Source organism: Drosophila biarmipes, chromosome 3R (assembly GCF_025231255.1).
Source record: "Drosophila biarmipes strain raj3 chromosome 3R, RU_DBia_V1.1, whole genome shotgun sequence".
Classification (NCBI taxonomy): Eukaryota; Metazoa; Arthropoda; class Insecta; order Diptera; family Drosophilidae; genus Drosophila; species Drosophila biarmipes.
In genome coordinates this window covers 30,134,693-30,158,780 of record NC_066616.1, presented here as the reverse complement: position 1 = coordinate 30,158,780, position 24,088 = coordinate 30,134,693, and the positions used below count along the sequence as shown (strand labels likewise).

At 48.9% G+C, this 24,088-nt stretch overlaps 10 protein-coding genes across 10 annotated transcripts; 6 read left to right on the top strand and 4 right to left on the bottom strand.

The window, feature by feature from the left end:
• Positions 1–4,014: 4,014 nt before the first annotated feature.
• Positions 4,015–5,171, top strand: LOC108025314 (keratin, type I cytoskeletal 10). Its single transcript, XM_017095724.2, has 2 exons — positions 4,015–4,067; positions 4,158–5,171. The coding sequence occupies exons 1-2, from the start codon at positions 4,053–4,055 to the stop codon at positions 5,055–5,057; spliced, it is 915 nt and encodes a 304-aa protein (XP_016951213.1). The 5' UTR covers positions 4,015–4,052; the 3' UTR covers positions 5,058–5,171.
• Positions 5,172–5,819: 648 nt separating this feature from the next.
• Positions 5,820–6,682, bottom strand: LOC108025319 (uncharacterized). Its single transcript, XM_017095730.3, has one exon. The coding sequence runs from the start codon at positions 6,538–6,540 to the stop codon at positions 5,878–5,880; it is 663 nt and encodes a 220-aa protein (XP_016951219.1). The 5' UTR covers positions 6,541–6,682; the 3' UTR covers positions 5,820–5,877.
• Positions 6,683–7,656: 974 nt separating this feature from the next.
• On the bottom strand, positions 7,657–11,006 carry LOC108025024 (glycine, alanine and asparagine-rich protein). Its single transcript, XM_017095279.2, has 4 exons — positions 10,959–11,006; positions 10,016–10,893; positions 8,735–8,819; positions 7,657–8,664 (listed from the first exon to the last, which is right to left on the bottom strand). The coding sequence occupies exons 1-4, from the start codon at positions 10,971–10,973 to the stop codon at positions 7,780–7,782; spliced, it is 1,863 nt and encodes a 620-aa protein (XP_016950768.1). The 5' UTR covers positions 10,974–11,006; the 3' UTR covers positions 7,657–7,779.
• Positions 11,007–11,645: 639 nt separating this feature from the next.
• Positions 11,646–12,420, bottom strand: LOC108025318 (uncharacterized). The gene has a single exon (XM_017095728.2). The coding sequence runs from the start codon at positions 12,418–12,420 to the stop codon at positions 11,722–11,724; it is 699 nt and encodes a 232-aa protein (XP_016951217.1). The 3' UTR covers positions 11,646–11,721.
• A 1,455-nt stretch (positions 12,421–13,875) lies between these two features.
• On the bottom strand, positions 13,876–14,679 carry LOC108025317 (uncharacterized). Its single transcript, XM_017095727.2, has one exon. The coding sequence runs from the start codon at positions 14,677–14,679 to the stop codon at positions 13,876–13,878; it is 804 nt and encodes a 267-aa protein (XP_016951216.1).
• A 1,236-nt stretch (positions 14,680–15,915) lies between these two features.
• On the top strand, positions 15,916–16,788 carry LOC108025316 (uncharacterized). The gene has a single exon (XM_017095726.2). It carries the CDS (start codon positions 15,916–15,918, stop codon positions 16,786–16,788), a length of 873 nt encoding a protein of 290 aa, XP_016951215.1.
• Positions 16,789–17,740: 952 nt separating this feature from the next.
• On the top strand, positions 17,741–18,825 carry LOC108025519 (keratin, type I cytoskeletal 9). Its single transcript, XM_017096040.3, has one exon. The coding sequence runs from the start codon at positions 17,780–17,782 to the stop codon at positions 18,722–18,724; it is 945 nt and encodes a 314-aa protein (XP_016951529.1). The 5' UTR covers positions 17,741–17,779; the 3' UTR covers positions 18,725–18,825.
• A 765-nt stretch (positions 18,826–19,590) lies between these two features.
• LOC108025520 (uncharacterized) lies at positions 19,591–20,462 on the top strand. The gene is made up of 2 exons (XM_017096041.3): positions 19,591–19,677; positions 19,746–20,462. The coding sequence occupies exons 1-2, from the start codon at positions 19,663–19,665 to the stop codon at positions 20,460–20,462; spliced, it is 732 nt and encodes a 243-aa protein (XP_016951530.1). The 5' UTR covers positions 19,591–19,662.
• Positions 20,463–20,526: 64 nt separating this feature from the next.
• On the top strand, positions 20,527–21,803 carry LOC108025025 (uncharacterized). The gene is made up of 3 exons (XM_017095280.3): positions 20,527–20,540; positions 20,682–20,817; positions 20,871–21,803. Exons 1-3 carry the CDS (start codon positions 20,527–20,529, stop codon positions 21,801–21,803), a joined length of 1,083 nt encoding a protein of 360 aa, XP_016950769.3.
• Positions 21,804–22,632: 829 nt separating this feature from the next.
• Positions 22,633–23,378, top strand: LOC108025166 (uncharacterized). The gene is made up of 2 exons (XM_017095444.2): positions 22,633–22,686; positions 22,746–23,378. Exons 1-2 carry the CDS (start codon positions 22,633–22,635, stop codon positions 23,376–23,378), a joined length of 687 nt encoding a protein of 228 aa, XP_016950933.1.
• Positions 23,379–24,088: the final 710 nt, after the last annotated feature.

The window sequence follows — 24,088 nt, the reverse complement described above, 5'->3', positions numbered from 1 at the left end:
GGCCAATGGGCGATATCCCGGCGTGGGCCCACGACTCGCGCTCATTGTCATGTGCAGCGCATAAACAGGGCGGTTCCAGCAGGAATACCCAATATGGGCAGCTCCGTTCTTAAAGCATATCAAGTGTACGCACTCCTTGGTTCTTCGTTAAAGTCAAGCATGCCATAAAATCAAATTCCCAACGAGCTGGTGGAATTACTTGCAAAAATATTTAGCAACACGAGTGGCGAGAGCATGCTAAAAATCCAAATTATTGTCAACAGGCAAGCACTCCTCGCCCTGTGGAAACATTAGGCACTTGGCCCGAAATGTACTTAGGAAATGACAAGAAAGCATTAAGCCTTCCTGAAAATATTTGCCTCAATTAAGCCCGAGTCTCGGCATATTTCACACAACAACAGCCACTCAACGGGGTGCACCTAGTGGGTATTATGTAAATATGTTAATTCTACGCTCGACCCAAAGACAAAAGCTTCGAAATCTCCAAGACCACCGGAGCGTCGAGTTCTGGTGACGTTTTCATTAGAAATGCAAATGGGCATGGCGACATCTTCAAGTTCAAGTTGCCGATAAATTTGCGGGGAGAGGGGCCAGAGCTAGGGGGGCTTATGGAAATGGACTGGGAAAGACCAGGTCAGCCAGGTGATAGTTGGGTCAACCAGTTTTCGGACGCGGCTGGCCTCGCCTTATACCTGATTTTCCCCAGAAAGCAGATCCATTCCGTAGGTCTGCTCTAGGTCTTTCATTACGTATAAGCAGCGTTGCGCCAAATTTATGTCGAGCCAGCGAGACGCGAACTGGCGCAATATTTACGCCTATGTGTTCTTATTTTCTAATTACTATATACACATGTTTTTGCAGAGCTGGGGCCTGGTGGATCTGTAATTAGTGTTTTGCTCGCACACATATTCATATTAAAAGCCGGCACAGTCGCTGCTTAATAAATTAAACGACAATTTGCACTGGGACCATGCCGTTGGTCGTAAAGAGTAGCGTAGTATCCTGAAAACTGGGACATTAAGCCGGCATTAGGCGAAAAAGGCAGGCCTGCAATTAAAATAAAATGGAGAGCTCAAGCGGCGCACTATGCCACATGTACAGCGGGGAATTTCGTGTTTTTGGCCCACGATGCGTGCTGAGGAGGCCTCGAAAATAATTTATTGCCTACTTGCGGGCGCCAAGGATCGCACAATAAGCTGAGAATTTATTTCGCTTGCTTTTTGCTTTAGCTCTAGAGATATATCAGGATTTTTGCCTCTTGTTTTGGCCGTTTTTTGACTGCCTGGTGTCAATTTCCCGGGGCTTTTTCGGCTGATTAACAGAAATCTCTTTTATGCTCATCTTTTTAATAAATAATCTGGACCACTTAGGCGTGTGCGCGAAAAAACACCACATGTATAAATACGCAATATAATAATCAGCATCTGTCGTCGTTGCCGTTTGATTGTCAATACAAAAAGTTTTTATCGCTAACACAATTTGCTAAACAAATTGGCCAGCTCGGCGAAATTTGATTTGATTTATTCCTTTCAGCACTCTCGGCCGGGTTTTTAAAAAACATCGCTCTTTTTTAGCATAAGCTTTAGTTTAGTTTCAGTTCGGTTCGCTTTGGTTCGGGCTTTTGCGCTCGCAATAATTGATATCGGCTCTTTGCATATCAAATTTAATATATTTGCATATATCTCGATGTTTTTTCTCCTTTTTTGCAGACAGAAACGGTTTTGCGGCTAGCCAGTCAGCTTTTTTGGCCAGAACAGATTCGCCAGGTATGCGGAAACAATTTGGAAACAAAAACAACGAATCGAATCAAGAAAATAATAGAATAGAACAAAAAGCTGGGCGCTCGTAAAAGAGTTCTCAAAAGCCGGCAGCTGCAAACATTTCTGCAGAAGAAAGGCAAGAAGCAAACAAACTCGTTTAACTGGGCCTTTTGCGTGGCTGAAGCTTGTGATTTAAGGAAATTACTAATGCTCCAATTTATGGCGAGGCGACAGATTCGATTGGATTTTTGCACCTGAAAGGCACCGCCCGCTCTTGACACCCGGCCAGGTGAGGCTCGAATATTCGAGTATTCGCATAAATTAAATGCACAATTTCAAGCGCTCCCAACAATGGCAATAAAATAATATGGCTTGTCCGGAACAGAGAGGGAGATGCAAAATAATGAAAGAAATAATAAACAGTGACAGATTTTGTAAATAGATCGATTGACCCGAAAGGCCATTTGCATAAAGCGTGGCTAGAAATTCCCTCCCGGAGTTCGATTCGGTTTTTTCTTCTTCGGCCGGCTGGGCCGGATTTTATTTATTTATTGATACGCCAACGTCTTTCGAGCCGACACCGACCGCTATTATCTTCGACTCCGAGCTGGAAACTCTTCCCCGCATTTCGACCGCTTTTTATGTCGCTGCTGCGTGCATCTTTTATGTGCGTGTGGCGCCCGAGACCTTGAAACTGCGGCTGGCTTGCTTTATTATGTTTACATTTGTTTAGTTTGCATATGACATTGCCACCAGCGAGATTGACTTGGCCGAGACTGACCAATCCACGGGCCGCAACAGTTGGCAGTGGCCAAAAGGTGGGGCCCAGCCGAGACAAATTGTTTTTGACTTTGGGTTATTGCCTCGAGTGTGAATCTTGATTGGATTCTGGCCGAAGCGGGGAGTATGGACCCCATATACCACACACAGCATCATCAGATATAGAACACACAAAGTGATATCATGGCTGGGAGCCCAAGCGGATTTCCTCAGTTACTCATCGCTATAGTTAACCGTGATATCAATCAACATCTTAGTCATAACCGCGATTCGCCACCATTGATTTGCAAATCGTTTTCGGCTATCTTAAATATGGATCTTGGGTATTTCTGCGATGCTGCTCTTTAATTATGCAAATCAAATCAGTTTTCTGGCCCCCCCCTGTGCCACCAAGCTGTGCCAAAATGTTGAGAAAAAAACAATAATTTTTATGATATCAATAAACCATGATGAAAAACGTGATAATCGCTGATCAGATTAAATGGACGCCTGGCGCCAGCTGATTACCGCCGAATTCCGAGTAGCTACGGGTGCTGGTCAACAGTAAAAAACAGAGAAAAAACCGCCAAGGTCGCAACGGTTGTTAACTTTATGGCTTCTATTTTGCAAATCCGTGCTCTTGCCACAGGTTAAATGGCCGGGCGAAGAGCGTCGCACAGATGGATGGACGGAGTGGTAGATAGATGGATGGCTGTACGGATATGAATGAATGGATGCGCAAAAAAGGCTGGCGAAAATTGATTTCTATCCATTTCGGAGCCATTGTTGCGCCCAACGCCTCATATCGAATGGCCAAAACCCACACCCAAGCCCAAGCCCGAACCTGAACCCGAACCCTATAACCAAACACCAGACGTATACCATATGTATTCCAAATACCAAAGGGGGACGCAATAATCGCTGGGAATTCCCAGCTAGAAATATGCGGCTGGACTAACTAACTAAAAAGTGTAGAAAAACCGAGTCGTTTTCGAACTCGTTTCAGCTGCTCTCCGCCAAATGTTTTAGCATATAAAAAATATGAAGAAAATCATTTCATTTACCGAAAGCATGACCATTTATAGTGGCTTTTGCCAAACGAGTTTTCAGCTTTCTGGCCTGCCCATCTACTGCCTGCTCCATTGGATTACAGCGCTGATGGGTCTAGGTCTTCTGCCCGCATACATTTTGGTACTGCGAGTTCGGGGGGAATAGATTTGCATAAAGTCGACGACGAGCATTTGCAAGAATAGGGCGGCAAGATATCGATGCGCTTTGTTCACGGCGACTTGGCCATTGTTTTATCGCACCAGCGACGTCTCTTCGAAGGTGGATAGCATTTCAAGAGACAAAAGCTGCCGAAGAAGTTACCAAAAAATGCTTCAAGCCAGCAACAACAAGAGTGGTAAGTCTGCATGAACTTGAGCGCAGTCTAGTGACACCGATCGTCGCTTTTCGTATAAATATTGGACCTTTCGGTGTTGCAAACGTCAGACACAGCCGAGTGGTCGAAGTCAAAGAACTAAATACAAAATGCGTGCTTTCATTGTAAGTATAGCAAAGATCGGTGGACCATGAGGAGAGACTCCCCGGAGGATACGAACGCAAGGATTATAATGGTTGTTTGTCCGTCCACAGGTTATGTGCTTGGTGGCAGTCGCCTGCGCCGATAAGCTGGGCTACAACTACCAGCCCGTGGGCCACTCCAGCTCCGGACTGTCCTTTGCTCCAGGAAGTGGCAGCATTGGAGGAGGATCCATTGGAGGAGGATCCATTGGAGGAGGCTCCATTGGAGGTGGCTCCATTGGAGGAGGTTCCATCGGAGGCGGCTCCATTGGCAGCATTGGAGGAGGATCCATTGGCAGCATTGGAGGCGGCAGCATTGGAGGCGGTAGCATTGGAGGCTCTCTGGGAGGCGGCTCCCTGGGAGGCAGCATTGCCAGCGGAGCTGGTCTGGGCGGTCTTGGCGGTCTTGGCGGCATTGGCAGCATCGGTGGCGGTGAAGCCCTCAGCGCCCCCGTCTCCTACAACGCCCCTGCCCCCGCCGCCGAGCTGGAGAAGGAGTTCTTCACCTTCACCGCCAACGAGCAGGACTTCGATGAGCCCCAGCAGCTGGAGAAGGTCTCCTCCGCCCTGAACAAGGCCCTGCGCGTGGTCTTCATCAAGGGACCCGAGAACCGTGGCCTGGAGAACGCCGCCCTGGCCCTGGCCAAGCAGGCTGCCCAGCAGGAGACCGCCATCTACGTCCTGAACAAGCAGGCCGACATCGGAGACCTGGCCAACAAGCTGAACGCCATCCGCAGCAACAACAACAACAAGCCCGAGGTGCACTTTGTCAAGTACAGGACTCCCGAGGACGCCGCCAACGCCCAGCGCGCCATCCAGTCGCAGTACGACCAGCTGGGAGGCTCCAGCCAGGCCCACAACGGCGGTGTCGCCCCCGTCCTGAACTTCGCCTCCGCCGGCCCAGTGCGTCAGGCCGCCGCCCAGAGCCCCGACAACTCCTACCTGCCCTCTTCGGTCTTCCGTCGCGTCTAGGTCGCTCCCCTTCGTTCCTCACCGAATCGAGAAAACGCCAGCGATCTTCGACTGATTTTAAATCCTAGTTATTGTTGACTAATGCTTAAATAAATTCAGTTCTTAAATTTTAAACCACTTTACTACTTGCGTGTTTGGGCACCCATAAACTTTGGTGGCTGAGTTTAATGGGGGAAGTAAGTTGGCAAGTTCAGATTTATTCCCGCGAAATATTTTTCTTTCAAACTTTGAAAGCGAAAACAAGTTGGAGGCAAAAAAAATACTTTCTGCATTTTAATATATCAAAGCCCAAAACCATTAAGTGCATTCTAGGAATTACACTTTGAAAATTATACTAAGGAGAGGTGCGTTTTTTTCGCAATAAAATGTAATTTAGTTTATTACAGGTAAGTAACCTAGGTATGTATGTATCTTTGAAAATGAATGGTTTTGCTTTGGTTTATAAAAAATATGTAGTATACATAGTGGGGCCTTTGTGTAAGCCTTTTGATAAAGATCATGAGATAATATAAAATAGTTCGATCTTATGTTTTTTATTTTTAAGATTTAAAGTCGTTACGAAAAAAGAAAAGTACCTGAAATAGCAAAATCATAAACATCAAAAGTTAAGATAAAGATCTGAAGTCAAAACGTAGAGGATCATATCTTACAAAGAAGAATCAAACGTGTTATGGTTGGTAAGCCTATTATCAGATTAACTAATATTTTATATAATTTATTTTTAAATATATTTATATTTTGTATCACGAAATAAAACATATCTTTTACGTAACCAAACTAAATAATTTTATTCGACAACAAGGTATAACAAGGGGACTGACTAGTGACGGAGGCGGTTGAGGATGGAGGCGGGCAGGTAGTTGCTCTGGGGCACCTGTAGATGGGCGCTCTTCGCAGGAGCTGCTCCTTGGGAGGCGAAGTTGATGGCGTTGGCCACTCCGCCATTGATGGACTGGCTGGAGCCGCCCAGCTGATCGTACTGCGACTGGATGGCCTTCTGGGCATTGGCCGCATCCTCGGGAGTCCTGTACTTGACGAAGTGCACCTCGGGCTTCTTGTTGGCGCTCTGGCGCACGGCATTGAACTTCTGGGCCAGCTCGTTGATGTCGGTCTGCTTGTGGAGCACATAGATGGCCGTCTGCTGCTGGGCAGCCTGCTTGGCCAGGGCCAGAACGGCGTTCTCGTAGCCACGGTTCTCCGGCGACTTGATGAAGATCACACGGACGTTCTTCTTGATGGTGGCCAACGCCCTCTGCAGGCCCTCGCGATCCTCGAAGTCGGCATCGTTGGCATAGAAGCTATAGAACTCCTTGGTGACCCCAGCCTGGGGAGCGGCATTATAGCTCACGGGTCCCGAGAGGGCAGGACTGATGGAACCACCACCGCCTCCAATACTGGTCGCTGCCCCCTGTCCGTAATTGTATCCGGACAAACTTCCGGCACTTGCGGCCGCCACAAGGGTTAGAACAATAAGAGCTCGCATATTATAGACCTATCGCCCACAGAGTGTTCTAGAGGAATGAATAATATGGCATTCATTATCTACCTTTTATACCGCCAACGCGGCGGCGTTTAAAATTAGACTAGAAAATCTAGTCAATTGAGCCGTCCAAGTAGTCGGGCTTCGGGGTTCCTCCGCCGGCGGAGCACGGCGATCATCATCGATCTCCGCTCACCAATCGCCGCGAACTGTGAGTCGTGAATGGCCAGTGGCTATTGGCCATCGGGTTTTCGGAATGCTGTTAATCTGCTAACATAATTTCGCTCTTAACACATTTAACACATTGTTTTGAGCAAAGGGTAGCTTCAATCGCGCCGACTCTTGAGATGCGGTTCCGATTTCGAGAGTGCGAGTCCAGTCGTTTTCCGAAGCATCGTGATTCACCCATAATTGGCTTATAATTTATGCACCAAAAACAAACAGCCAGACGATTGTTTTGTTATATTTGCCTGAATATGTATACAGAACCGCTTATTTGTTAATGATTTCAACAAAAAAGTGATCGGCAGCTTAATAAAATTAATGATTAGACTTTGTTTTTATGGCTAATCAGGTTTCGATTGGGCATAAATCTTCATTGCCTTCGTATGTGGGTCTCGCACTTGAGATTCCTTTCTAATTGTACGTGACACACACTCACGGAATTTGGAAACCAGGTCACCTAACAGTGGTTGTCATCTCAGCGACCTTGGGCTGTCGTCGCCGGAGAACCAGTTCCTGACTTCGAGCCGGGAGTCGGATATTAATGCTTCCCCCGATACTGATGCCAAGTGGGTGGATCTAATCTTGTAGACAATTAATCTGGCGGCGTGCCAGTCGGGGACTGTGTCAGGCAATTAGTCCGGCGATTTGTATGGAAAGTCATTCGGCATCTCAAAATATTGGCCAAGTCTCATAAAGGAAACCTGCTTTGATCCACCTTCCTTATCTTGATGTCGTCTCTGCGATATCTCGGTATTTATAGTCTGAAGGGCACTGTTTAAGTTTAAACTAGCCGAACAAGGCGGATTTAATGCACCATTAGCTTCTATGGCCCAAGAGCAATAAAAACGCCACTCTATAAAACACTTTGTGGTATAAAGACGACCTTTGTTCGAGTTTTCGTTTTTAAATTTCAAATTTATTGGTGGAATTATGCATTAGTCAACAACGTGTAACAGGAAGATGGTGTTCTTCAGTAGGTATTTGTAGCTTAAGTATTAAAATTCCAGGGAATCCTCTCTAGATGCGCAGGCGACGGAAGACCGAGGTGGGCAGGTAGGAGTTCTCGGGGATCTGAGCCTGGGCGCGCTGGACGGGACCGGCGGAGGCGAAGTTCAGGGCGGGGGCCACGCCACCATCATGAGCCTGGGAGGATCCTCCCAGCTGGTCGTACTGCGACTGGATGGCGCGCTGGGCGTTGGCGGCGTCCTCGGGAGTCCTGTACTTGACGAAGTGCACCTCGGGCTTGTTGTTCGAGTTGCTCTTGATGGCGTTCAGCTTCTGGGCGAGATCTCCGATGTCGGCCTGCTTGTTCAGGACGTAGATGGCGGTCTCCTGCTGGGCAGCCTGCTTGGCCAGGGCCAGGGCGGCGTTCTCCAGGCCACGGTTCTCGGGTCCCTTGATGAAGACCACGCGCAGACCCTTGTTCACGGAGCTGGCAACGCGCTCGAGTTCCTGGGGCTCATCGAAGTCCTGCTCGTTGGCGGTGTAGGTGAAGAACTCCTTCTCGAGCTCGGCCTGGGGAGCGGGGGCATTGTAGGAGACGGGGGCGCTCAGAGCATCGCCACCTCCCAGACCACCAAGACCGCTCAAGCCACCGAGACCGGAGTCAAGACCACCGCCGATGGAACCACCACCGAGGGATCCGCCTCCAATAGAGCCGCCTCCGATGGAACCACCTCCGATGAGGCCACCGCCAATGCTTCCTCCTCCAATGGATCCAAGGGAACCGCCTCCAATGGAGCCTCCTCCAATGGAGCCTCCGCCAATGGAGCCTCCGCCAATGGCTCCACCTCCAATGCTGCCACTTCCTGGAGCAAAGGACAGACCCGAGCTGGAGTGACCCACCGGCTGGTAGTTGTAGCCGAGCTTATCGGCGCAGGCGACTGCCACCAGGCACATGACCTGTTAAAGATCATTTAAGTATAAATGTTATCCTTTTTTAATCCTTGGAGTCCTCGACCGCTCTACTTACGATAAAGGCGCGCATCTTGAGCTGATTTGGGCTGGTTCTTTTGCTTTTGGTGTACGATTTGCTTGTGTCTCTGGCTAGGAGCGATCTTTATTATTTATACAAATCCATCTTGGAGGCTGATAAAGACAAAAAGATACCGCCGCGGCGGCGTCAGCGATGCACGGAGATCTCTTTGAAGCCAGTGTGTTTTGCCGCCTACAAAGGTTTTTGCTTCCTCGGTTTTTTTAATGTTCGGTGTGGAATTTTTTCGTTGCGTTTGAATGGGCAGTGAGACACCGTCGCGGTGGGTTATTCAAATATTTCGAGTTTCGTCCAATATTTTACAAGAATTCATATTAAATTATAAAATTAATATGTCGCGAGCACATCGGAATGAGTTTATCATGCAGATGGGTCATAATTAGGTATTATATTAAATAAATAAATATTTTTCACAAATTCTTCGGCAAGGCTAAGAGCTCGTTTTATGTAGGACATCTGCACTTGGGTTTTCCGACCCCAGCTACAATCGTTTAGTCACCATAATCGTTTTCGACACATCTGTTTAGTTCTGATTTGTGGGCCTGATGCAAGCGCCAAATTTGGCAATCCGCCTAATGAGGTGTTTGAAACGCCGCCCCCAGGTCATTGATTCGGATTTTTGCATTTATTATTTATTTATTAGGAAACTTATTTTATAAGCGGTGAACACAATACGTTATTAGTTAACATTTTGCATCTTTTGTTTAATTAAACTTAAACTAAAAATATGCGGAAGTACTTCTACTTTTTTCGCCAAGAACTTTAACCAACTTTATATGTTAGCTAAAGGTCCTTGAAAAGAAGAAATATATTTATGTTTTGAAGAATATTAATCGTCAAGGTCATTAGGGGTCAAGTGGGCTTTCGAAATATTTAAAGGAATATTACTTCTAGGATAAACGATATATATAATATATGTTATTGTTCTTAATTTTTATACTGATATAAAAGTTTTTATTTTAAAAATGTTTTTGTTTTCAAAAACAAGTGCCAAGAAGTTTTATTTTTAATATTTAACCAATATTTATCACACATATTTTTAAATACATTTTTAATGTTCCTACAGATGAATTCCAAAGTCAATTTGAGTTCTTAAAATGCAATGCTGACGATTATTTGATTACCCAAAAATATTTCAGTAAATAATAATACAGAATAGATTGATTTTCAATTTTTATATTATTTATCAATAGGTTTCAACAATAAGTTTTAACAAGGACAGGCTACTTCTTCATCACGAAGTCGTTGGGAAGTGTTTACAAACGACGACGGAAGATGGAAGTGGGCAGGTAGGAGTTCTCGGGGATCTGGGCCTGGGCCTTCTGGACGGGACCGGCGGAGGCGAAGTTCAGGGCGGAGGCCACTCCACCGTTGTGGGCCTGGGAGGATCCTCCCAGCTGGTCGTACTGCGACTGGATGGCGCGCTGGGCGTTGGCAGCATCCTCCTGGGTCCTGTACTTGACGAAGTGCACCTCGGGCTTGTTGTTCGAGTTGCTCTTGATGGCGTTCAGCTTCTGGGCGAGATCTCCGATGTCGGCCTGCTTGTTCAGGACGTAGATGGCGGTCTCCTGCTGGGCAGCCTGCTTGGCCAGGGCCAGGGCGGCGTTCTCCAGGCCACGGTTCTCGGGTCCCTTGATGAAGACCACGCGCAGACCCTTGTTCACGGAGCTGGCAACACGCTCGAGTTCCTGAGGCTCATCGAAGTCCTGCTCGTTAGCGGTGTAGGTGAAGAACTCCTTCTCGAGCTCGGCCTGGGGAGCGGGGGCGTTGTAGGAGACGGGGGCGCTCAGAGCATCGCCACCTCCCAGACCACCAAGACCGCTCAAGCCACCGAGACCGGAGTCAAGACCACCGCCGATGGAACCACCACCGAGGGATCCGCCTCCAATAGAGCCGCCTCCGATGGAACCACCTCCGATGAGGCCACCGCCAATGCTTCCTCCTCCAATGGATCCAAGGGAACCGCCTCCAAGGGAGCCTCCGCCAATGGAGCCTCCGCCAATGGAGCCTCCGCCAATGGATCCACCTCCAATGCTGCCACTTCCTGGAGCAAATGACAGTCCGGAGCTGGAGTGGCCCACGGGCTGGTAGTTGTAGCCGAGCTTATCGGCGCAGGCGACTGCCACCAGGCACATGACCTACGGGAATCGAGGATTATCCATTAGTTCTTAGGTCCCACAAGGTCCTGGCTTAAACCACTTACGATGAAGGCGCGCATCTTGAGTTTGGTTTGCTGGTTGGTTCTCTTGGTTCGGAGCACAAATTGCTTCTGCCTTTGACCACGGCGGCGGTTAATATTTATACTAACCCAACTTCGAAACTGGCGGCGCAGCTTCTCGAAGACAAAGCGCTGAAATGCTGCTAAATGTTTTTTCCGCCTACAAAGTAGGCAGCGCTCGGCTTTTGTTCGGGCTCGCAGAGCAATTCAACTTTGCATAAATGTTATTATAAGGTAAAGCGATAAAAATAGCAAACAACATGAGCATAAAAATGCAATAACCGCTGACAAAGCCAGAAACTTAGAAGATCATCTAGATCTAAGATATTCAGAGTGGAGCCTGGCATGAATCACTTCTGAATACGAATATGAATATGCGAATCATATGAATTCCTTGTCTTAATTCTTAGTAAGAAGTATGAATCAAGTAGATGCATTGCACATTCGGAGGTGATAAAATCATTGGAAAGGAATAGGTTTTGCAAATTTTAACTTTCTAAAAATATAAAAAATTTTGATAAATTAACAAGGTATAAAGTAATAGATTCCAGATTGCACAATTAAATTTTGGCGAATTTCTGATCAGAAACGATAATTTAATAACCACTGTAATGTTCGCCCCCTTCCTGAAGAATTCGCGTTTGTATTAAAAAGACAAAGCTTTTGGTTTATATCGGTTTTCGGTTTCGTTTTTATTCAATTACACTTCTAGAACACATTTAACAACTGTCAGCTTCATTTTTGGTCCTTAACGGATGCGCAGGCGACGCAGGATGTTGGCGGGCAGGTAGGAGTTGCTGGTGGCGGCGGCAGGAGGAGAGTAGTTGTTGCCACGGCGCACGGGGGCAGCTCCCTGGGAGGCGAAGTTGATGGCGTTGGCCACACCACCGTTGAAGGACTGGCTGGATCCTCCCAGGTTGTCGTACTGCGACTGGATGGCGCGCTGGGCATTGGCCGCATCCTCGGGCGTCCTGTACTTGACGAAGTGCACCTCCGGGCGCTGGTTGGCGTTCTGGCGGGCGGCGTTGAACTTGTTGGCCAGATCTCCGATGTCGGTCTGCTTGTTCAGGACATAGATGGCGGTCCTCTGCTCGGCAGCCTGCTTGGCCAGGGCCAGGGCGGCGTTCTCCAGGCCACGGTTCTCGGGTCCCTTGATGAAGACGACGCGCAGACCCTTGTTCACGGAGCCGGCGATCTTCTGGGCGGCCAGGGGATCGTCGAACTGGCTCTCGTCGGCCTCGAAGGTGTAGTACTCCTTGTTCAGCTCGCTGGACACCGAGTAGTCCGGGCTGCTGGCCGCTCCGTCGTAGGAGTCGCCACCACCGAAACCGCTGCTGCCACCGGAGTAGCTGGGCACATTATCGGAGGCGGCTCCAGAGAATCCCGCTCCGTAGTTGTACTGGGCACAGGCGGCGCCGATCAGGCAGAAGGCGATCAGGAAACGCATGGTTAAGGTGATTGGGTTTTTGGGCTAGGTGTGCTGAACAGGCAAAGGCCAAGACTGAATCCTGAGACTGGGGCCGGCGGCTTTTATACCCACTTCGGCGTAGTTAGAACCGACTTAGAACAATAAGCGACACCATTCCCGTCGGGTTGCTCCATAACTCAACTAGTTTTTTATGCAAAGCGGTGCGCTTATGAAATGATTATGCAAAACTATCCTAACACTCTCGACCCCAGACTTTCTGCCCAATTGCAAAGGCCAAATTCCCAACCGGTTCCTGGCGCCGCCATCTATTTTTGACCGGGCTAAAACTGCCCCGGACTTCGATTGGGGGAAAATGCTGCAAAACTATTAAACCCGTTTCGAAAAAAAGTAAGAGCCCGTCCATAAATGTTCTGGCGGTCGTTAAAGCCAAGCACAATGTGATGCATTCTTGGAGTTCCGCCTACGAATCGTTAAAAACTTAATCTATGCATACTCGTATGCTGATTCCATTGATAGTTTATGATTTCTCGGCTTCTCTGTTTGTCGCCTTTTCGCCATCGCCATCGAAAGTGGGTCTAGAATTTAGTCAACTTTTTAGTTTCGGGTTCAAAGTCAAGAGGAATGTCGGAAGATCGCTTTGAACTCTGGGGAACCTGTTTAAAATGGCCTGGGAATTCCACGAAGATCCCCTATATAAGCGCCAAAAACGCCAGATTGCGTCAGTATACAAATGGTCTCCCGGTGGAGGTGTTAAAATTATAAGTATGGGATTAGGAATTGGCAGATTGAAATTTTTATATTCTTAAAAGAGGGAATATCTTTCCTTGAAACAGACATGGGTATCTTTGAAAAAGTATTTCTGATAAATTTTTAAGATCTAAGAAAGTAATAGGTACCATAGAAACTTTAAATGTTAATTCAGATGAAGCTGAAGGTTTTTCAATCTATATATCAATATTCATAGTTTTTAAGCTGACGTCAAGCATATTTTGATACTCTTTCCTGTCTGGCCATTAAGAAATAATAATATACGAATCAGTAAAATATTAAAGAGAGTTCTTTAAGGCGATAAATTTATTTTTTTGCAATGGCACATACATCTTTTTCTATACTATAGAAATTTATTTTCTCCTATAGAAATTTGTACTCTTGTTTAAAAGTAAAGAAACTTCATTTGAGATATGTAAAAAAAATCAATAGATTGCACCCATGAAATAAATCAAAGAATAATCATAATCATACATAAAATAATTGAGAATCGAATACTAAGCATTGCCAGCTTGAAATGATAACAAAATTTGCTATTCGCTTCTTAATCAAATTAATTAATTGTTAAAATAGTACTAAGAATAAAGGAGGAGATAATTAAAAATGCCATCACTTAGGATTACTTTTAAGTTTTCGATTTATTTATAGAATAAAGCAACATGATAACTAGGCAACAAATCAATTCAAACAACTGGCTTTCATCACTTAGAGACGGAAACGGCGGAAGATGTTGGCGGGCAGATAGCTGGGTCCAGGAGCGCTGGCAGCCACGCTCTCCTTGGGAGCTGGCTGGGAGGCGAAGTTCAGGGTGGAGGCCACGCCGCCGTCCTGCGACTGGGAGGATCCGCCCAGCTGGTCGTACTGACCCTGGATGGCGCGCTGGGCGTTGGCCGCATCCTCGGGGGTCCTGTACTTGACGAAGTGCACCTCGGGCTTGTTGTTGTTGTTGTTGCGGATGGAGTTCAGCTTGTTGGCCAGGTCACCGATGTCGGCCTGCTTGTTCAGGACGTAGATGGCGGTCTCCTGCTGGGCAGCCTGCTTGGCCAGAGCCAGGGCGGCGTCCTCCAGACCACGGTTCTCGGGTCCCTTGATGAAGACCACTCGGAGGGCCTTGTTGACGGCGTTGGACACCTGGTCGGAGGCAGCGGGATCGTAGAAGTCGCCCTCGTCGGCGGTGTAGGTGAAGAACTCCTTCTCCAGCTGGGCCTGGGGAGCAGCGTAGTTGGGGGCAGCCACCGACTGGGATCCCTCCAGGGAGTCGGCAATGGATGAGGGTCCAGCGGCAAAGGATGAGGGACCAGCGGCAAAGGACGAGGGACCGGCGGCAAAGGACGAGGGACCGGCGGCGAAGGATCCACTTGGTGCCGAGAAGGCAGGTGCATCACTGCTGGCCGCTCCCGAGGGCTGGAAGCTCAATCCCGAGGCGGAGTGGGCCACCGGCTGGTAGTTGTAGCCCAGCTTGTCGGCGGAGGCGATGGCCACGAGGCAGAGGACGAGGAAGGATCGCATGGTGATTGTTTGGATTGCAACGGTGATTGGTTACTGACTTATCTCGCCGATAACTCGGCTTTTATAGGTGCAAGATTCAGTTCTTCGGCTGCATTATGCGGCCATATGAATTATGAAGAGTTCGAATTTGCCTTAAAAATGCATAAATAAGAGATTAAAATGCGGTTTCTTTATATTATATATTTTTATGATTCGTCACGCTGCTGCTGAGGTTGCAAATATTTTTGGCGATTTTTCGACTCTGCGAAAAGCGGCATGCAAATGAGCAGCTAGCCAGAATTGGCCAGTCTCGGTTTAAGGGGTTCGGAGTGTCCGCTTCGGATTGCCAAGTCAGATGGCGCCAAGTAATTTATTAGGAGACCAATTATCGAATTATCTGATTCGGCGCTGACAAGGCGAGGCAGTGCAGTTGTTAATTAGCGATCGGCCTAGGCAATCAATTTGATATAGTAACCGAACAAGATGGCGGCTATATTTAGCGATGAGGCTGGAACCCAACTTCCGGCGGACGGAAGGTCGCCTCCACCCGCAACATTTGCATAAAGCAGCGAACGTTAAAAACCGAGACAAAGCCGCTGAATAAGGCAATAATAATTTGGCGAATCGTTAAAATATTTATTTTTGGCAGCAGAAAACGCGGCTAGGCGCGCCTCATTTGCATGTGAAACGGCCTGTCAAACGTTTTGTTTGCTCTCCGACCGATTTGGGCGACACTTCTCATCAGCCCCTCCAGATTTCCGATTCAGATGCCGACGCACAGCCATATCCATGGGCCAAGTAACAAGGCACCTAACCAAAATTGCCCCAAATGGGGTTTACGATGCTCCGCAGCGCTTTTTTATTGCCACATTTTTATTGATTTCAACCGATAGAGCTACATGAAAAAATACCAAATTGGCAAGGTTGGTCCACGGCGCAGAAGAATACGCGAATTATTGATTAAGGCAGCATATTGAATTTAATATGAGTTTTATGGCGCCGGCTCATACATGGCTCGCCGTACCTGCCTCTTCCTTCCGAGCCGCAGAGTTGACCTCACACGGTGCAGCAGCCGCCCGCTTGGCCTGCATATTTTACCGGCTTTTGGGGTGGTTCTGCCCGATCTGGGTGGGTTTCTAGCCATAATTAGACCGCTTTATGCAGAGCGCTTTGCATAGCCGTGGCTTTCAGCTGCATAAAAGCCAAAGAATCATCTGACACTGGCATCAAATTCCACAGCCACCTCACCCACTCAACATGCGTCAGTTCTCCGCCGTCCTTTGCCTGTGCCTCGCCGTTCTGGCCAGAGCCGACAAGCTGGGCTACAACTACCAGCCGGTGGCCCACTCCGCCTCGGGATTGAGCTTCCAGCCCTCGGGAGCGGCCAGCAGTGATGCACCTGCCTTCTCGGCACCAAGTGGATCCTTCGCCGCCGGTCCCTCGTCCTTTGCCGCTGGTCCTTCTTCCTTTGCCGCTGGACCCTCTTCCTTTGCCGCCGGTCCCTCGTCCATTGCCGACTCCCTGGAGGGATCCCAATCGGTCGCTGCCCCCAACTACGCTGCTCCCCAGGCCCAGCTGGAGAAGGAGTTCTTCACCTACACCGCCGACGAGGGCGACTTCTACGATCCCGCTGCCTCCGACCAGGTGTCCAACGCCGTCAACAAGGCCCTCCGAGTGGTCTTCATCAAGGGACCCGAGAACCGTGGTCTGGAGGACGCCGCCCTGGCTCTGGCCAAGCAGGCTGCCCAGCAGGAGACCGCCATCTACGTCCTGAACAAGCAGGCCGACATCGGTGACCTGGCCAACAAGCTGAACTCCATCCGCAACAACAACAACAACAAGCCCGAGGTGCACTTCGTCAAGTACAGGACTCCCGAGGATGCGGCCAACGCCCAGCGCGCCATCCAGGGTCAGTACGACCAGCTGGGCGGATCCTCCCAGTCGCAGGACGGCGGCGTGGCCTCCACCCTGAACTTCGCCTCCCAGCCCGCTCCCGCCCAGGCGGCCAGCAGCCCAGCGCCCGCCCAGTTCCTGCCGGAGGCCACCGCCCCCGTCTCCTCGTATGTGCCACCTGCCACTCCTGGCAGCACCTACCTGCCCGCCAACATTCTGCGCCGCCTGAGGTTCTAGGTGCTAAGTTCCTGCTAGGAATTCCTTTGTTATTGCTGAGATTTTAAGACGAAATAAATTTGTTTGTTAATGTAAATTGTCAACTTGGCTAGCGGATCTTCTGGGACTAACATTCCTAGGCTCGAAATATATTTCCGAGCTTTGGTATTCGCAAAACGGGTTCGCCGTGCTTTGAATTATGAGTCCGGGCGTCTAAGCTGTTTGTGAAAATTGCAAATGAGCGGAAACCTAAGATGTTTTCTCTGCCCCGCCGATGTTTTATGATAATCCGAATAATCTGGTGTATAACATATGGCTTATCGGCCATCTCGGCTACTTGGCTGCCCAGCAAACCCACGCACTTCGCGGCTCGGAATTAAGACGGCACTCCGAACTTGACAAATTGCATGAGGCACGGGACATCGGACATTGGACATCCGAAATCGGTTGACAATGGCTGGAGCAATTTAAAATTATTAAGCTGGGAAATTAGCCCGAAAAGCAGAGGGCCAGGGAGGCTTACTTTCAATCAGACCCCAGCCTCGATTTGCATAACAAAATGGGCGAACAAAAGAATGTGGCTACTGCATAGTCGGGCAATTTGGAGCCCCAGCCCTTTGTCGCCCTGATTTGCATAAAAATTTTGTTTGTCCGAAAGCTGCAAGTTCATCAAATTTTAATCAACGCCGCCGCCAACGCCGCAGCTTCTGGCCAAAAACCAAAAGCCAATTTCAAAAGCCGCCAAGTGGAAAAAGAAAAACAGCAACAGAAACAGAAACAGAAATGCTGAGATGCTGAGATGCTCGCACAGAAAAACTGAAAAACAGGTTAGGCCCCGCTGACAATGCGAACCTTATCGCGATCTCCAGCACGCTGACATCTGGCTGTTCTGATTGACGCCCCGGCCTCATCGAGCAGGCCGTACTATATAAATGGCCCGGCGGCTCAGCTCGACATCATTCTGACTTCCGACTTCGACTTCAGAGCTCCAACCAGAACCTCCAGCCCAGAGATGCGCGCCTTCATCGTCCTGTGCCTCGTGGCCCTCGCCTCCGCCGACAAGCTGGGCTACAACTACAAGCCAGTGGGCCACTCCTCCTCGGGACTGTCCTTCGCTCCTGGCAGCGGCTCCCTGAGCCTGGGCGGCGGTTCCGGCTCCTTGGGAGGCGGTTCCCTCAGCCTGGGTGGCGGCAGTGGCTCCCTGAGCCTGGGTGGCGGATCTGCTTCCCTTGGTGGCGGTTCCCTCAGCCTGGGAGGCGGCAGTGGCTCCTTGGGCGGCCTCGGCGGCCTCGGCGGCAGCAGCAACTTCGGCAGCCTGGACAGCGGTCTGGGCGGCGGCTCCTTCGATCTGGGATCCTCTGGACTGGGATCCTCCCTTGGATCTGGCCTGGGCTCCTCCCTGGGATCTGCTGGTTTGAGCGCCCCCGTCTCCTACAACGCCCCCGCTCCCCAGGCCGAGCTCGAGAAGGAGTTCTTCACCTACACCGCCAACGAGGAGGACTTCGATGAGCCCCAAGCCCTGGAACGCGTTGCCAGCTCCGTGAACAAGGGTCTGCGCGTGGTCTTCATCAAGGGACCCGAGAACCGTGGCCTGGAGAACGCCGCCCTGGCCCTGGCCAAGCAGGCTGCCCAGCAGGAGACCGCCATCTATGTCCTGAACAAGCAGGCCGACATCGGAGAGCTCGCCCAGAAGCTGAACGCCATCCGCAGCAACTCGAACAACAAGCCCGAGGTGCACTTCGTCAAGTACAGGACTCCCGAGGACGCCGCCAACGCCCAGCGCGCCATCCAGTCGCAGTACGACCAGCTGGGAGGCTCCTCCCAGGCCATCAACGGCGGCGTGGCCAACGCCCTGAACTTCGCCTCCGCCGGCCCAGTCCGCCAGGCCCAGGCCCAGATCCCCGAGAACTCCTACCTGCCCTCCTCGGTGCTGCGTCGCCTGCGTTTCCGCAAGTAGGATGTGCCATGTGGCTACTAGCTGCTCCCCTTGTTGACTTGTTGTGTTATCTATTGATTTGTCGAACGAACCCCTCAAATACAATTCTTTTTTTACCCTAATCGCGACTATTTCTGTCCTGGCTGTGGGAACTGGGCCAGCGATTTTTGATGGATCCACTCACTCCGCAGCCGTCGGGTGAGAAATTGCCCAGCTCGGCGTTTATTACACGCCCCGAGTGGCCATAAAAATTCCAAAGCGCTGGCGCCAAAATGGAATACAAGTGGAAATCAATAAAAATTTACATGTTTTGTGGGGGGAATGTTGGCCATCCCAGCGCCAAAACAATCGACGAAAATTTTTTATCATAATTAAAATGTTAATCTGCGTGAAGTAAAAGGTTAGACAAACTATTAGCGCCCAAATTTATGGCAACTGCAAGACGGAACCAAGACGGCATACGAAATACATAATGTATGAGTGATAACAGAGTGGCCGGATGAATGGCCAATAACAAAGAGCCAAAGTGGTCAACGACAGCTCTTTCAAGAGCACCCACTATACGGCTGATTAGCATAAGCAGCAGACTCGTCGAAGTTTGTTTAGAAAAATCATAGAAAATTATGCTTACCCGATGATTAAGCAGAAAAGACTGAAAAAACAGACTTAGCTTATGGCCAAAAGTAAGCAGATAACAGGGGCCAAACGTCGGTGACAAAAAGCGAAGGGGAATTGGCCAAACTGGAGATCGGCTGATGAGGGAGCTCGATGCTCGAAACGAGGTGCAAAATCAAAGACAAGCAATTAAAAAACCAAATGATGGTAAAACAACTAAAAGAAAAGAGTTGCAAACTGCAGTGATTTCGCATAAAAGTCGTGGGCGTCGAGGAGTTCAACATACTTGCCTTCGATCCAGCTAACCAAGCGGAGTCATCCACCTACACAAAAAAATCATCAAGATGCGCGTCCTTATTGTGAGTACACTGCATACCTAAGGATCTGCCAATCAAGGATCTCCAATAATCCATTGAATCCCTCTTAGGCCCTTTGCCTCGTTGTTGCCGTGAGTGCCAGGAGTGGCTACAACTACCAGCCTGCTGCCTCGGCTCCCATTGCCACATCCTTCGCTCCTTCCGGCGCCAGCTACGCCGCTCCTGCGGTGGCTGCTAGCCAGGATGCCCCCGCAGAGACCTATGTGCCCGCTGCTGCTCCCGAAGCTGCTCCCTCCGCCCCGGTGGCCACCAGCTACGCTGCTCCCCAGGCTGAGCTTCAGAAGGAGTTCTTCACCTACACCGCCGACGAAGGAGACTTCAACGAACCAGCTGCCTCCGAGCAGGTCTCCGGCTCCCTGAACCGGGCTCTCCGCGTGATCTTCATCAAGGGACCCGAGAACACTGGCCTGGAGAACGCCGCCGTGGCCCTGGCCAAGCAGGCTGGCCAGCAGGAGACCGCCATCTATGTCCTGAACAAGCAGGCCGACATCGGGGATCTCAGCAACAAGTTGAATGCCATCCGCAACAACAACAACAACAAGCCCGAGGTGCACTTCGTCAAGTACAGGACCAACCAGGATGCAGTGAACGCCCAGCAGGCCATCCAGTCGCAGTACGATCAGCTGGGCGGCTCCTCCACCATCCAGAACGGAGGAGTTGCTCCCGTTCTGAACTTCGCCTCCCAGCCGGCTGCCCACCAGGTGGCTGCTCCCTCGGCTCCTGGCAGCTCCTACCTGCCCGCTTCGGTCCTCCGTTTCCGCCAATAGGTTAGCTACAAACATGAGCTCAGACTGACCCATGTGACCCCCATCTGCGATTCCTACAACACCCATGTTGCCTAGTTTGTAAATCTTTCGAATTTCGAGATGTCTCCACAATAAAATATTGTTAATATAAAAGAGTTTCGTAATTTCTTCGGGGGAATCTCGCCAGTTTTGTAAAACTTTTGCTGGTAACGACATTGAACTATTTACCTTATAAGCCAGGAGGGTATCCCAATTTGGCGATCTTTGGCAAGCCACTTTGGAGGGCAAAGAAACTTATAAAACGCTTTGTCTGCTCGGGATTGTCCGACAAATATTTTTTGCTCTTCGCCGCGGTAATATCATGCTGGGAATACTGGTGAGTTAGGTCAGGAATTGAACCAGGTTTTAAGCTAATAAAATCTCTCCTAGTTTCTCGCTTTATTGGCTGGCTGCTCTGCGGAACTGGGCTACCAGTACCAGCAGAATAGTTATGGATCACCCGTGAATAGCTATGGAAATGAAGCTACTTTGCCTGAGGAAAGGTATCACAGTACTCCAGGCAAACACTACCAGGAGAATGCCGACTTCCACAAGCACTTCTATGCCTTTGAGGCCCCCTATGATTCCGCAGAAGAGGCGAACTTGGTGGAATCCAAGCTGGCATCTCTTGGGCAGAAGAACCTTCAGGTGGTGTTCATCAAGGCCCCCGAAAACAAGGCTGTGGTGGGTGCTCTTAGTGCCCTGGCCAAGCAAACTACTGAGGATAAGACGGCCATTTATGTTTTGAATAAGCAAACGGATGCCCATGAGCTGGCCAGTGAAATAAGTGCCCTGAAGAGCCAAAGGAAACACAAGCCACAGGTTCATTTTGTGAAGTACAGAACGGAGGAGGAGGCTGCCCAGGCCCAACAGTATATACAGGCTCAATACGGCGGAGGATCTGCCATTACACAGGCCTCGAAGGCTTCGTCATTGGGTTATTACCCCGAGCAGCAGCCTCAGTATGGGGAGGAATCTCAAGCTGGAGAGTATCCCGCTTCGCAAGTGGGTTACCCGCAGTCTGTCCAACAATCCACCTACCAACCCCAATCGGGTTATCTGCCGCCCTTGCCCAGTTACTCCTCCATTTCCCAGGGCTACAATGCCGCAGGCTCCTCAGCTGGAGCTTCTTCCATAGGAAACATAGATCTGCCACCTGTTCCCGAGGCGCAGCAAGATCTTTCGGATAGTTATAATAGTATTCAAGGGGAGTACCGCTCCGCCAGATCAAGACGTAATGATTTCCGAGCCAATGAGCGACACAGGCGAGGAAGTCGCATGGTTTTTCCCTCTCCAAACCCAGGAAAACGAGTGAGGCTCTAACTATTTAATTAAGACATTAAATTAGACTACCATAAGACTGCCCGAGGGGTAACTAGTTATAGCTGCAAATAAAGCTCAAGATCTATCAATGAATACGGCCACCTGTCTTATTTTTTCTTCAGCTGGAGTTGTTAATTTCGGTAAGCTGCTTATCACAGATTTTGGGCCTAGACGCTGAGGGGAACCCGCAAAAAAAGACCATCGAAATGACGTGTAAATTAACAAATCGGTAGCCATAAAACGTCGGCCGTAAAAATACCAGGTCGAGTGAAAGTAGAGCTGCGGAGGTGTAAGCCTCAGGGTTTTAAACATTGCCATAAGGTAGCCAAAACAAATGGCTTCGCCTATGACAGGCGACAACAATGGGACGCGGGGCCCCATTGGCCAGCACATATGAAAATATTTTATAACTTATTCAAATTGGGAGCTCATTTGTAAATTTTATGCGAATTAAATTCAAGTTCAAGCCGGGCACAACGGGTCAAACGCACAACCATACGACTGTTTTCGTGTGGAATTCGCCTTTTGATTGGGGGTCTGTTGAGCTCTTGCAAACCCCCGGATAAAATTTGCATTTCAAAATTGAACGACATTAACATGGATAATCGGAGCAGCACAAAACCAGAGCAAACGTTTGCAGAAATCTGTTTAAGAGATGCCTGAAAACATAAGCAAATGCAAAAAAAAAGAAATAAAATATAATCATAACGAGAGACGACGCGGCCGAGAAGTCAGCTCACTTTCGAACATCTATTTGTTTGTGTCGTATATAAGGATGGTTTTGTTGCTGGGACTGGATTATAACCGAGCAGCCCGTCGAGCGGTAAAAATGGCAAAAAATCCGGTGCCGCAGCGGAGTTTCAGAGCCGCGCACTCCTTGTTGGTAAGCTAAGCATCTTAACTGGAGGTTAATCTGAGGTTAACTGAGTGATTTTCCTGTAGTTACTTGGGTTCTTCTTTGGAGTGAGCCATGGCTTGGCAGATGTTTATCTACCAGCTGAAAATCAAGTGATACATGGAGGAAAGCTAGCCACTGAGTACTTTACCTACGACGCTCCAGAGGAGGATCAGGACCCGACTCCCTGGCAATCGGCCAGACAGTTGGCCCAGGTGCTCTCCCCGCCGCAGCAGGTGGTGTTCATCAGGACACCGGAAACGAACCTCTTTTCCCTCACCGCCAAGCAACTGGCGGTTAACAATCCACTGGACATCTTTGTGCTCCACCGGCAGACGGATGCAGATGCTCTGGCCAAGCAGCAGGCCTTGATCCAACAGCAGGCCACGGAGAAGCCCTCGGTGCACTTTGTGAAGTACAGAACTCCAGCGGATGTAACCAGGGCTCTGAGTGCTCTGAGAAGCGATTACGATAGACTGCCGGGCAATACTATCAATCATGCCATAGAAAAAGCCGATGTTGTGCAGCTAAAGCCTCAGTCAACGGAGACGCCAGTGATCTTCAAGATACGTCCCAAAGATAGTCCCGATTACGAGACTCATGAGCAGGCCACTGAATTGGAAACGGCCCAACTTCAGGCCTTATTCCGGGAGTATTTGCCACCCGGAAAAAGACGTTAGTTATCTTAAGTACTATAGGCTAGAGCCAAAGATTGCTTAAAGGTTAGGTAAATTAAGTAGGCAAATCAATTGAACTGTTCCTTTATATTTAATCAATAAATATATTCACCAGTTTGTGAAAACTTTTCATATATGGATGGTAGCTTGATTTGATTGGTTAAATCAAGTAAATTTTATTCGCAAATCCGCAATTTTAAATGGCAATAACAAAAGCGTTTCCCTGTTGGCTAAAGCAATCGATAGCAGCAGTTGAAATACAATAATTATCAATTGCCAGTGTTGATAGCGTGGCTATTTTAAAATAATTAGTTCCATTAATGCTGTTATAAAATTAATCATTAATGAAAGACATTTTTTTCGATTCCACTTGCCCAGTAATTTATAGAGCGAGCTGCTCATAATTTATGATTCATAAATAACTCAACGCAACGAAAGCGGAATTCTTGTAAACAAATTTAATTTAAATTTCAATCAAAAAACATTTAGTTGTTCTGGCGAAGAAGGTGCCTGTTTATCTATGGCCTTGCTATTATGAATAATTAATTACTCAGCCTAAGAGCATAACATTTTACTTCTGCGTTTCCCCCAGTGGCCCCCCCGCCCTCACACAATTTGTGGATTATCTTCAAAGTATCTCGTGGATAATCATTAAGGTGTTGGTAACCGACTCCGACCGCCAGGGAAGCCCAGCGAATGTTTTCTCAAGCAAA